General features: G+C 35.8%; 1 protein-coding gene and 1 long non-coding RNA gene across 5 annotated transcripts in view; one reads left to right on the top strand and one right to left on the bottom strand.

Annotated features, from left to right (window-relative positions):
* The window catches only part of SCN9A (sodium voltage-gated channel alpha subunit 9), a 165,040-nt gene that overhangs the window by 51,476 nt on the left and 99,136 nt on the right, over nucleotides 1–14,428 (bottom strand). For all 4 annotated transcript variants that reach the window (XM_024975630.2, NM_001110787.3, XM_005202453.5 and 1 more), the window contains 5 exons: nucleotides 11,854–11,983; nucleotides 10,138–10,376; nucleotides 7,440–7,613; nucleotides 6,320–6,676; nucleotides 3,235–3,711 (listed from right to left, as the gene is read on the bottom strand). In XM_024975630.2, the coding sequence (XP_024831398.1) occupies nucleotides 3,235–3,711; nucleotides 6,320–6,676; nucleotides 7,440–7,613; nucleotides 10,138–10,376; nucleotides 11,854–11,983 (1,377 nt within the window). The remainder of the gene's footprint in view (nucleotides 1–3,234; nucleotides 3,712–6,319; nucleotides 6,677–7,439; nucleotides 7,614–10,137; nucleotides 10,377–11,853; nucleotides 11,984–14,428) is intronic.
* LOC112442560 (uncharacterized) overlaps nucleotides 1–14,428 on the top strand; it is a 123,572-nt gene that overhangs the window by 98,288 nt on the left and 10,856 nt on the right. The gene's annotated exons all lie outside the window — the stretch shown is intronic.

Below are 14,428 nucleotides of genomic sequence, written 5' to 3'. Positions count from 1 at the left end.
CATCAGTCATGTCTGACTCTGTGCGACCCCGTAAACGGAAGCCCATCAGGCTCCTCTGTCCCTGGGATTCTCCAGGCAAGAATACTGGAGTGGGTTGCCATTTCCTTCTCCAATTTGTTTAGGGCTTACCAACTCAAATACTGTGCAAATGACTTAAAGAAACTAGTTTATGTATTTTAAATTATGACCTACAAGGTAGCCTCAAGCTCCCGAAAATGATGCCACGTATTTCCATTTCTATGAAGTAGAAAAAATGTACTTTTTCTCAAGTAGTTATGACTACAATGTCATAAAAAACTCAATGATAATTAAAAATATTAAGTTACCATCAAATGGTCTTTGGATAACACAGTTTAAGTGCACTAAATTTCATGCTTTTTAGGTTTAGGAAAGGTTTATGGGACAGGTGGCAGAGTAATTTTATGAATGGTTAAAATAGTCTATTTCAGTACCAAATAACTTACAGATGAAATCATTAATTATAGACAGTTGGATACGGCTGCTGCTGCTAAGTCACTTCAGTCGTGTCCGACTCTGTGCGACCCCATAGACAGCAGCCCGCCAGGCTCCCCTGTCCCTGGGATTCTCCAGGCAAGAACACTGGAGTGGGTTGCCATTTCCTTCTCCAATGCATGAAAGTGAAAAGTGAAAGTGAAGTCGATCAGTTGTGTCCAACTCTTAGCGACCCCATGGACTGCAGCCTACCAGGCTCCTCGTCCATGGGATTTTCCAGGCAAGAGTACTGGAGTGGGGTGCCATTGCCTTCTCCGAGTTGGATACTATGTCATCACAAACCTTCTCTGGATACCACAGGATATGTAAGTTCTTCAGAAGCATGGCTCAGTATCCCAGGGGAGACAAACTGGGTATGAACCCCATTAGGAATGTGAGTTTTATCCCTGAAAGGGACAAAGACAGGAGAATAAAGGCAGACTTATGCACATCAAGACTGGGACTTGATTTTGCTCTGCCCTGAACGAGTTTCATAACTGTAGATAAAGTTGCTTTCTCTTACTGGCTTTCTGAATTAGAAAATGAGGTGCTATATGGGACAGGTCTATTAGATTCCCTTTAAAATGTTATAATTCAACATACTAAGAATATGATATTTGCCAGCGACTTAAGGAGATCCATGTAAGGATAGCCACAAGCTTTGAGCAAAGAAAAAATGACCAGGTAAGAAATTATTCCTCTCAAATGTGAAAGTTGCTCAGTCATGTTCGACTCTTTGCGACCCCAAGGACTGTATAGTCCATGGAATTCTCTAGGCCAGAATACTGGAGTGGGTAGCCTTTCCCTTCTCTAGGGGATCTTCCCAACTGAGGGATCGAACCCAGGTCTCCCGCACTACAGGCAGATTCTTTACCAGCTGAGCCACAAGGGAAGCCCAAGCTACCACAGTGCTTTAACACCCAGAATCTAAGCTTATTCAGAAAGTCTGCTAGGCAGTTAGGGTTTTACAACTCTAAACTTTGTAGGCAGAAAAATGGGTAATTGAATTTGTTTTTCTTTTCACATGAGTCTAGACCCAGATTACTGCTTCTGCACAGGGTATGAGGAATCGAATTTTCTACTTTCAAACCAAAACAACTATACCTTCTGAATCTTTGGAGTTATTAACCTCTTCCACGCAAAGATTTTTAAAATAAAAAATAAAATATTTTATTCCTTACTTTGTGATCTTGGAGATAATTTCTTTGGCTACTTAAAACATATATTCATAATTTATTAATCATATATTTATTTAGTGAATAAGTATTGAGCATTTACTATGTACCTAGTATTGGTTACATGGCCAATGCACATGTGCACACATACACACAGAGCTGTGTATCTTTTTCCAAAATCCACTCTAAATTTAAGAAGGATAGGTCTTAATATGTGTGTGTGTGTGTGCTCCTTCACTCAGTCATGTCTGACTCTTTGTGACCCCAAGGACTGTAGCCTGCCAGGTTCCTCTGTCCATGGAATACTCCAGGCAAGAATACTGGAGTGGATTGTCATTTCCTACTCCAGCGGTTCTTCCCAATGCAGGGACTGAACCCACATCTCTTGGGTCTCCTGCACTGGCAGGTGGATTCTTCACTTTCCCACTGTGCCACCTGGGAAACCCAGATCTTAATATAGGGCCAAGCAGATAGAAGATGTTTGGGAAATACGTGTCAAATATTTTCAGATGTGACCTAAAGAGAGGAAAAATATTGTAAAATGGTATCTTAAAACTTTAGAGAGATGCCATAAAAATCCTGTCATAAAACTCACTTATGATTATATTCTATATTAATAAAAATGCAGCTCAATAATACTTTGAATATATGCCCCTGGAGGTGGGGAAGGAGGATACAAAAAAGTTGTAATGAAGCTTCCTGTTCTCAATGAGTTTATAGTACCATTTGATGCATATAATAATTTTTTAAGAATATAAAATATAATGCTAAATAATCAGTACAACTTCTGAGCACTGTGAATACTGTTCTAAGCATTTTACATGTGCAATTCATTTAACCGTCACCTAGCTCCTAATAAGGGCTAATAATTTTATATACAAGGAAACTGAGGGCTGTGTCTTAAAGGGCGTACTCAGGATTTTGACTGAAGAAGGAGACCCCAAGCAAAATCCCGCAGGTTGTGAGTTGTATGTGGCCCAGAAGAAAACTGGCTTGGTTCAGGGGTAGGAGCCCCAGGGTGACACAGCCAGTCAGTTGGTTGTGAGGGCATGATATGAAGGCTTTTACCTACAGTGTACAATTCAAATCTATCTTGGGGATCAAGGATACTTCAAAGGAGTGATGTGATTAGGATTGGACCTGAGTAAAATTAATCAAACAGATGGATTAGAGTAGATGGAAAATGCAGGCAGAGATATCGGTGGGGACACCATGTGGAAATGGCTTAGCCAAGCAGAGGGCAAAGGCAAAGGTGATGGAGAAGAGCTGTGGGTTCAACAGACACGATTAAAGCAGACCGCGTATGACTTTACCGTTGATGACAAACGGAATAAAGGAAAGGAAGACTTACATATTCCCAAACTTTCAAATCTAGCTAAATAAGATCGTATCAGTTATTAAGAACCAGTAGGTAAAACCTTACCACGTGCACCTTCAGGAAGTTACTGTACAAATTCACAAAGTACCTATTAGTATGCATATTAGAAAAGAATTCATGACAGCAAAAATCTGAAATTTTAACTCATAATAAATAACATTAAACAATATATGTAAAAAACAATCTTACCCCTTTGCTGTATTCGCTATCTGAATCACTGCTAAGTTCCTCAGTGTTCATAATTTCCAAATCAGATTCCCCAGGTGCAATTGGTACTGTCACTGTGAGGCTGGGATTATGAATAAATGACTGACCATCACTTTCTTCCATTAAGTATTTGTCCATGCTGTTTCCAAAACCACTGGTTTTATCTTTTTCTTTGTGGAATTTGTGATCCTTGCTCATTTCAGCAAGTGTGCGGTTAGAGATGTAGTTTTCCTTTTTACAATTTAGATCTTCTGTTTGTCTAATCTCTTTGGAAATCTTTGGCTTTTTGGAAAATGCTTTTAGAACAAACTCCCGTAAGGTTTGTTTCACGTACTTTATTCCCTTCTTAATTCTGGCCACTGCAATCTGGAGGTTGTTTGCATCAGTGTCTTCTTCAATGGCTGTAAGATTGTCTGAACTAAATGAGCTCAGTAATAAAGCAAGAAATAGGTTGAGGACCTATGTCAGGAGGAGAATAGGGTTGGAGAAACAGGGAGATGGGAAATAAAAAAGAACATAAATACAGTTTTCTGAAATATAGGCCAAAATCCAAACCAGCAATGAAGAGCTCTATACATCTTCATCCATAGATAAGAACACAGGATGGGGCAGCAGAGGAGAAGCTAGAGTTCTCATCAATCTCCCATGTGTGAGCCTCTGTGAACGCTGGAGCAGAGGTCAGCCCGACCCTTAAAGGGCCAGCATGAGGAGCAAAGAGAATGCTCCCTCACCATTACCGTGATGTCATTCCTAAACTCATTTCTACAGCAGAAAACCTGTGTCCAAATTCTCTTTTATGCACCTAAAATGCCCTCTTGACATTTGCCTTTACTTAATATTTGTTACCTGTGAGAAACAAGTAGAACAAGAAAATTGTGACTAGTGTCTGTTGTGCTGAAGGTAACTTAAGCCAAGATCTGCGTTTACTTTTCCCAGAAGATAAACTTCACTTATTGAAATAAGTGGAACATATAATGCTTTCAGAGTTCCTGTAATAAAATATTCTGTCCAAGAATTGTGCCAACTTGCAACTTAATGAGACTTTTAAAGCAAAGAAAAAGATCTGCCCATTGAACCCAATTCAAATGAGATAATGGCATTATGATTGGGTGGCTTTACTGTCAATCATTTTGGCCCTGGAAAATATTATAAAACAGGTCAGGATAACTCCTGTCCTTGAAGCAAAATTTTGTGTGCAAAACCATTTCTGTTTTCCTCCTAGAGGTAAGGGTACAAGTAAACTGAATATTATTTTTAAAAAAATTCTCACAGAGGGCTCAAAATATGTAAATTATATTTTAAAAATATTTTATATAAAAAAAAGATAACTGAAAAACCCTTTCGTGTAAGTCTTTTCATGGCCAGAAACATCTACTTCACATTTAAACAATCAAAATTATACCAAACTGAGGAAAAAGGACTCACCACTAATTTTGGTCACATCTAGAATAATTTCTCAGAAATGTAAGTAGAAAAGCATAAGTAAAAAAATGTCAAAAAAAAATGTCTGTGTTAATATATCAGGCTTAAGAGAAGAATCTGAGATGGAGGGGAGAGAAAATCACAGAAATCAATTTGATGAATCATTAAGAAATTTTGAGACTATTTTCCTGTTGGTCTTCATTGTCAATAAAAAAGTATTTTTTGCTATAAAATATATGTTGGTTGATGTGTGTGTGTTCTAATAAGAATGGTGATGACAAACCAAGGGCTCATTTTCCCTTTAGTTTTCTTAATCATTGCAAATATTAATAGTTTTTTTCCCTTCAAATTTGTAATTAGATTTAGCTTTTCCAGCTTTATTGAGATATAATTATCATATTACATTGTATAAGTTTAAAGTGTACAACATGGTTTGATGAGCATATAGACAGCAAAATGATTACCACCATAGTGTCAAGGAACACCTCCATCATGTCTCATAATTACCACTATTTTTTTGCAGTGAGAACATTTACGTCTACTCTCTTACCAACTATCAAGCTGTCATGGGGGCTACAAGGATAAAAAAAAAAAAATCTAGCAACTTGTTTTCAAGTCAATGGGAAGTGAAGGTCCTAATCATATGGCTGTTACCATATACAACCATACTTGATGACTGGCTGACCAACTACATCAAATGAACATGATGGCTTTGAAAACTGAAGTGAGCCACTGAAAAGCATTTTATTGCAATTTTCTCCTGCCTCTAAGCTTGAATATTCCCACCAACAGGTAGGTATAAGATAGAAGGAAACAGAAGGCATACAAGCTAAGAAAACAGTAATGGAGAAGCAGATCACTTGTAAAAGAGATGCTATAGAGTAGTGGTGGGCAAACTTTTTCTGTAAAAGGGCCAGGTGGTAAATTATTTAGGCTTTGTAGGACAGAGGATCTCTGTCTATGTAGAGTAAAACAGCTACAGACAACATGAAAATGAATAACCATATCTGTTTTCAATAAATTTTGCTTATAGAAACTATAATTTGAATTTCATTTAATTTCCCTGTGCCAAAAAAATATTTTTCTTTATATTTTTAAACTACTTTAAAATGTAGAAAACATTTTAGCTTTGCAGGAATCATACAAAAACGGGCAGTGCGCAGGATTTGGCCCTTGGGCCATATAGTTTGCCGATACTTGTTATAGATGCTAGTCTTATATATGACTAACACAGCAGGACTAGGCCTTCCATTTGCCTTGTTCCATTATAAATTCATTTTGTTATTATTAATTTAATCATATTCTGTTTACCAGCATAGCTTCATGTTTGAATCAACATTTAAAAGATATGAAAACCATGGATTAATTCATATGACATTACTATCAAAATGAAAGAAGTAGAAAAATGAAAACTTTCCATTAAAATAAATATTGTGAAAGCTATAAATAAGCATTATCTGGCAGAGAAATTAAGACAATAACTCATTATCTTTTCTGTTCTTCACTGGATTAAAATAGTCAATATTCTATTACAATTAATGACTTTAGACCTAATTAACCCTATAATTATAAAAATAAATGATCATATCATCATATAATAATTTTCTATGGAGAATTTTAAATGTATGAACAGGCGATTACATACCACCAGGTTTCCAATGACCATGACCATCATGTAAACAATAAGGCACATGGCTTGACCGGCGACCTCCATGCAGTCCCACATGGTCTCTATCCACTCTCCACACAGCACCCGGAACACAATCAGGAAGGAGTGGAAGAAGTCATTCATGTGCCAGCGTGGGAGTGTGCAGTCTTCATTGATCTTGCAAACACATTCTTTGTAGCTCTTACCAAAGAGCTGCATGCCAACCACAGCAAAAATGAAGACGATGATGGCCAACACCAAGGTTAGGTTTCCCAGAGCCCCCACTGAATTGCCAATGATCTTGATCAGCATGTTCAGTGTTGGCCAAGATTTTGCTAACTTGAAAACTCGGAGCTAAGAGTAAACACAAAACTTATTATCAGTTTTTATGAAAAAGTTCTCAATGTTTCCAGTCTTGAACTTTGTTTCAAAATTTAATTCTAAAATCTTATCATTATCTAGTTAAAATCAATTATTTTTACTATTAATTTTTAATCTACTGTCAATATTCCTATTATTTTGTTATATTTGCCACTATACAATTACTACACATATTTTGAAGAAACTGTAATTTTAGTTCAGGATAGTTATGGAAATCTCTTATCACAGTATCAGATATTATATCCTTTAGAATTGATCATTTATCCTTAATTCTATTTTCTGATACTTTCACAATTTTTTTTCATGCTGACATAAGGAGAAAGTTCAATATATTAGAGGGAAAACGATTAAAAAGTCATTTTTTTTTTAATATTTTTGACATCAGACAGCAATTTTGAGGGGATAAACTTTATGAAATCCACAAAGTTATGAACATATTATAATGATTGAAATTCTATAAACCATAAGCTTCTTATTGTGATATAAATTACTGCCCTATCATTATACTAGCATGTAGAACTGAATACGTCTTCAAGATCCCAAAATTAAAACATTCAAATATTGTTGAGCTTTTAAGTGCATTTGCTACTGAAGGAACTTCATTTTACTAGCTACTGAGATCTAATCTTATATTTTGAATCACATCTCCAAAAGTTAAAAAAAAAATAGTAATGTGAAACCAAAGAATCACCCCTTTATACATAGAATATAAAGGCAAGGTTGGGTCTATATTTACCAGTCTGAATGATCGTAGAACTGACAATCCTTCCACATCTGATAGAAAAAGTTCCACTAAGCTTAAGGTCACAATAAGACTATCAAAAATATTCCATCCTATTTGGAAATACTCATATGGATCCATGGCAATTAGTTTTAAAACCATTTCAGCTGCAAAGATGCCAGTAAAGACCTACACGAGAAATAAAATATATATCTAGTATTAAAAGGTATGAAAACAACCTAATGATGATAATGACTATTTGTGCAGCATTTACTGTGTTTCAGACAATGTGCTTTATAAAGATACTTTATAAACATATATTATTATTTCATTTAATCCTATAAACCAACTATCACTATTCCTATAGCTATAAGCATTGAAGAGTTAAGAAGCTCTGACTCTATCAGTTTTCATCACCTTTAGAGAGCATTTTAGAAGAGCACACTAAAATCTGATACATAAAACCTTTGAAAATTAAGATAGGCACTCTTTGTAAAACACTTATTAAATAACTTATGTCAACAAGTTATTCTGGAAGATAGTAAAAAGGAAACATATTGATACTGAAACTTTGAGCCAGTCTTTTTTTTGGTCTGACTGCTCTTAGAGTAATAAGGAATAAGTTGACTCACTCCAAAGATGTATCAGTAGAAGAGGAAAAAGTATTTAATCGATACAGTGGCAGCTAAAGTAAGATTTTCTACTTAGTGATGTCTGATTCTTTATGACCTGATGGACTGTAGCCTGCCAGGCTCTTCTGTCCATGGAATTCTCCAGGCAAGAATACTGGGGTGGGTAGCCATTCCCTTTTCCAGGGGATCTTCCCAACCCAGGGGTTGAACTCAGGGCTCCTGCATTGCAGGCAAATTCTTTATCCTCTGAGCCACCAGTGAAGCCCCAAAGATTTCCAAAGCTTTGACACAATAGTACATCACAAAACATCATTAATTTATGACATGGCATCAAAAGGACTCATTTAAAAAGGCAACAGCAGAAGTCTTATAAATCACTTGGGTACAATTTGATTCAAAGAAACAGCAAAGAAGGTTCAAAGGGAAATGGTTAGCTCTATAACTGTGAGTCATTTGTAAAATAATACATCATCAAGAAGACTGGCAGGGAGCACCCAAACTTGGGACTGTATAGACAAGAAACATGATGAATCATTTGTGGATTCACAGTGATACAGACAACTCAGTGAGAAGGTACTGGTATTCATGATCTGACCTCTACCAACAATTAGAAACTAGACGGTCCTGCCCTTTTGCAATTAGGAATAGAAAGAAGAATGCTAACTCAGGGCACATGAGTTTAAACATCCTGCCTTGGAATATGTGTAAGAAATTTTGGATAGAAGACCAACTCAGAAACACTCTTTGACTTCAAATAGCAATTGATTTGGGACCATGGCAAAAGCAAAATTATCTTATACAGACATTTTGCAAAGACATCCAGAGTTATTCATGATTGATTAAGAGTTACACACTGGGACCTTTTGGCTGTGAAATAGAACTTCTGCCTGGTTATGCAGATTGCTGGAAACTAGCACTTTCTGTTTGCCATAAGGCATTAATTGAGTGTGATCACCACTGCCCATTTAACAGGTCACTCTGGCATCAACTTTCCTAACAGAATCCTATATCTTCCTGAAGCTTACAGATCCCTTCTAGGCTGCCGTTATTTCTTCTGTGTCCAGTTTAATCATTTTGACTTCTAAATATTTTTGTTCTTAAGGCTTGTTTCTGCTGATTCATTGAAAGCATGATGATTATAAAAAACAGATAGTTAATAAGGAGCTACTGTGTAGCACAGGGAGCTCTGCCTAATACTCTATTACAACCCATATGGGAGAAGATTCTAACAAAGAGTAGATATACGTCATGTGTATAACTGATTCACTTTGCTGTAAAGCAGAAACTAACACAACATTGTAAATCAACTATGCTCCAACAAAAATTTAAAAAAAAAGAAAGCATGATGATTACGATGATGATGGTGATGACTGATGAAAACAGGTTTAAGTACTTACTATATGCCTGGCTAATAAGTAGAAAGTCTTCATTCCTCTCAATAAATATTAATAAATAAGCATTAATTTTATTTATATATGTAATATAAATAAAGCATTATTGTTATATTAAAAATAAAATATTATTTTATAAAGAAAATACTATTATTACATAAATGAGAAAATGAAAGAGTATAGATATTAAAAATTTTTTCCCAAGGTCATATAACAAGTAGGAGGCAAAACCAGGACTCAAACTAAGGACTTTGGGATTCCAAAGGCCTGAATCCTTTGCCTATATGTCAAAACAAAGTGTCTGTAGTTTTTCTGAAAACTTGTAGGGTATGTACTCACAAGTAAGCTGCAAAATAATTATAAAATGGCTTAGAAAGTATCAAGTTTTCAAAGTGTTGCTGCTAACAGACATGCCTGTCAGAAAACACACATATTTACTCCCAAGATGGTGACCAATTATGGAGATAATGCTGTTATTCATAGACCTCAATATGCCTGCAGAATTACTTTAACATAGTGTTTATTACCAGAAACTTCTCTCTGTACAATGATTCACATTATGAATCCTGAACATGCATAACTAACTAGCTAAATATCCATCTGACTTAAGAAAAAAAAAAAAACAGGAATGATAATCATGACAACCAAAGAGAGACGTTCTGGGTACATAATACACATTAACAGACTTACCAAATTTCCCACAACGAGCACATTTTTGAATTCCTCAGTCATTGGGTGATGTTCCATAGCCATGAACAATGTGTTTAAAACTATGCAAATGGTAATAGCAAGATCTACAAAAGGATCCATTACAATAAAATAGATAAATTTTTTGAATTTTATCCAATATGGAGAGCAATTCCAGATCAAGAATGTGTGTGCAAATCTGTACCACCAAGGTGGACATTTCTGTCTGGACTCCTCAAGTTCTGGAAGAAAAAACCACAGAGATCACCAAGTTAATCATTAGCATATTATATATTTTATTGCTAACCAGATACACATCAGCAGTACACTTTAACATTGAAACAAGTCTTCTGCTTTATACTTTGTAAGTTTAACAATATCCTTTCTATGAAAGCATAGCATATAACATAAAAATCTTATATCATGCATTCATTTATTAGATCAATCATAAGAAGGCAGTGAAATTAATGAATAAGAGCATTTATGGGTATCTCTGAGAGAAACAAGCACTTAACATATGATGTTAAAAGAATTGATGTTTTCTTAATTCAGATAATGTATATATTTAAGATAAATGTATATAAACCAATATATATACATACAAACACAAACACACACCCCAATATATACATTCCCCTATGCCCTGAATCCATTACAATAATAACACATTTCTATTCTCTCCAGGAAAAGCTTTTGCCAGCTCACAGGTGAAAATAATCCCAGGACCAAGAGACTAGAAATAATTTATAGAGCTATTCATGCAATAGGTAGCACACACCATTAGCCCATTTTGTTCTCATCATAAATTTAGGAGGTGGGTGAAAACTTTGTCTGGGCCCATCATGGGTGTGTTGGGGGATGAGGTGGTAGCCCATGGATAAGGTGGAACCAGAGGCTTGTTGAGGGGAGAGAAGGTGGGCGCCAATACGTTATTGAAATTGCCGCCCTTTGGCTGATCACTACTGTTCACATCATATTCTCTAAACTGCTTTCTCTAGCGCTTTTGCATCACTATCTTGAAAGATGTTGTGTCACATATTACCATTTTACAATTTTATAGAATGTTCTCAGAAGCAGAAACTTACAGAACCTGGAAGTTGGTATTGTTTTCTTGCCTGTTAGAAAAATGATCAATTTCGAGAGACTAGGTAAGATTTCTAAGAGTATATATAGTAAAAGAGTCACATAGCCCTGGGCCACCCTCACTGTCTTCATTTAGTACCATAAAGCTATTTATCTTTGAAAGGTCATTATCGTCCAAAGAAAGAAAGAAAGAAAGAAAGAAAGAAAGAAAGTGAAGTCGCTCAGTCGTGTCCGACTCTTTGTGACCCCATGGACGGTAGCCTATCAGGCTCCTCCGTCCATGGGATTTTCCAGGCAAGAGTGCTGGAGTGGATTGCCATTTCCTACTCCAGGGGATCTTCCCGACCCAGGAATCAAACCCAGGTCTCCTGCATTGCAGGTAGATGCTTTACCGTCTGAGCCACCAGGGAAGCCCTTATCACCCAAAGCCTGTCTTTAATCACAAAGAACTTTATCCCCTTTTTAAGCACTAAAGACAATTCCATTAGTACCTATTGGTTAGTCTTACCATTGCTCATAACCATTTTACATTCTTTGAATTCTTCCTAAGTACTTGCTGTATCTATTCGAGGCTGACCAGGACTTACCTGAATTTTGCTTAAAAATCTGTATGGTTAAGAGAATGTTATTCCATACCTTCTACAGTGTTTGTTAATATGCTTGCCCTACTCATTGCCCTTTGTCTGAGATTGGGGTCATTCAACATATCCTCAGAAAGGAGGTAAGAACTGTGACGTCTTTTCTTGTGTATTTGATTGGTTGTACCCTGAAAAAAAAAAAGATGATTAATTACAGTTTAAGAATGGAATTTCAATAAATTATAGGTAGAAAATAAAATCTTGCCACAAAGTTGTAGTGAGTAATTAGAGCCTAGACTGTTGATTTGAGTCATGGCTCTGCCATTTACTGGCTGTGTACCATAGGAGAGTTACTTAACCTGTCTCCATTTCATCACTGGTGAAATGGAAATAATCATAGTACTTGCCTCATAATCTTGTTATGAGGATTAAATGGCTTAACACTAAGGAAATAAAAACTAAAATGAGCTGCTTTCATTGTTATAATCACTATCATTATCTATCTTTCTGGGTCTCCAATTTATTCAGATAGCTTTACTATGTAAGAGTCCTAACATGAAAACAGCTAAATAAGTTTTGCAATGGTGTATGTGTGTGTGTGTAAAGGAAGAACTTCAGTGTTCTCTGGTAAACTTCTGTAATTATTCTTTGTTGGGGCAATAACAGGGCAATGGTCATGACTGTTTCTCTTGCCAAAGCAGATCTCATGAACTGCTCTATCAAGATGAATGACTCAGTAGAAAAACAATGATTAAGACTGATGGACACTGTATCAAAATAGAGAATGTAAGCTCCATCTAAAAGAGGCTTCAAAGGATTGCTGCCATGCAGGAATATGAGCTCAATTTTACCAGGTATACCATATTTATGTAAAGATGTCTTATTTCTAAATCTCGGCAGCTAATTCAGAGTTAAAACACTGTGCCAGTTCAGTGCAGGCCAACAATACACACACACATACACATATATACATATAGACTTCAGACAACTTTATGGAGAAGGCAATGGCACCCCACTCCAGTATTCTTGCCTGGAAAATCCCATGGATGGAGGAGCCTGGTAGGCTACAGTTCATGGGGTCACAATATGTGGTATGTATATATATATATATGTATACACACACACACCATTCTACAAACATATACATAGATATACAGATTTAGAGTTGTAAAGTATAGTTGTTTAGATACAGTTATATATGCTTGTATATTAAAACGTAGACAAACAGGCATAAATAGATGTACGTGTGTTTATATGCATGCATGTCCATATATGTGTGAGGATACACACACACATATTTGCAGGTGGCTTCTTACGGAGATCTGTCTATAACCATGTTTTAGCTGAAATACTCTCTAATTTACTGACTTTCTGGAAGCAGTGATTTCTTTTTTCCCCAAGTCAAACAAATAGCTGTGTTGATAAAGCATTTTTTTCTCCATGTAGACATGTCTCAGGTCTCAAAGTTATATTATTTCTCATGCAATTTTTTCATCTAAACTGTACATTATTTCACGCTATTATGTTTTGCATTTATTTCTATTGAATTATAAAGTATCCACTAATTACTCCAGCTCTGTAGTTTTAGTCTTAGAATTTAGAGTGATAATGATTTTTCTGTGGTAAAACAAAGTATTAAGTGAAACATTTCATTTAAAAATAGGAAATAATCTCTAAATCTGATATACATTATATAATCTTTTATAGGTAATACACATTATTGAAAAGCAAAACACAGCAAAGATATGATTCCATGGAAATTTAACATGCTTGTTTGATAAGAAAAACACCTTGACAGAGGGCTGAAGCTGTATCATGCAAGCACAGAGGTCACATATGACCTAAAAGCATATGCATGCATTCAAACGAAAATGCATGCGTGGCCATGGCTTTGATGGAACTTCATTCTCACTTAAAATACTTCATTGTCTGCAAATATGATTTATGAATAGGTGGCACAAGTTCAGAGCTTGTTAAGTTAGTCAAAGCCTTTCCAATATCAAGCAACACAATGTAACATGGTGAGTGACCTTAACACATAACCAAGAAACTCTAAAACCAGAAAGATCTCACTTTCAGGCTTCATCACACCCTTTTCTCATACCACTCAATGACTCCCGAACTCTTGAAATTGTTGTTTTGGAAAGGTGTTTTATTTTTATCTTATATGTATATGTTTGCATTTACGTATGTATTTTGGATATTATGTTTTTATTCACAGATTTCAGATGAAAGAATTTTGGTATTTCTTTTAATGATAACAGTGTGTTTCATTTATGTGTGGGGGAAAATCACAGTTACTCTAAACTATTCCTAAGAAGTTTACCACATCCTGGAGAGAAAGTGTGGTGGTTAAAACCACAAGCTCAGAAACAGAGGGCCTCTTTATGAATTTCAGGACTACCATTTATTGGCTGAGTGACTTTGAACAAATTGTTTCATTTCCCCGTGACTCAGTTTCCCCAGGTGTATAAAAGGGATAGTAATATATCACCTCCTAGGGCTGCTATAAATACTAACGTGTCTGCTATTATTATTACTATTATTAATTATTAAGAACTCAAATAAGATCCCTTGGAGCAAGGTATATATAAAGTAGTGACTTGAAAAAATAGCAGTAGGTGGCAAATAAC

Source organism: Bos taurus, chromosome 2, assembly GCF_002263795.3.
Source record: "Bos taurus isolate L1 Dominette 01449 registration number 42190680 breed Hereford chromosome 2, ARS-UCD2.0, whole genome shotgun sequence".
NCBI classification, from domain to species: Eukaryota; Metazoa; Chordata; class Mammalia; order Artiodactyla; family Bovidae; genus Bos; species Bos taurus.
Note: the sequence above shows the minus strand (reverse complement) of the source record. Positions and strands in the feature narration are given on the sequence as shown.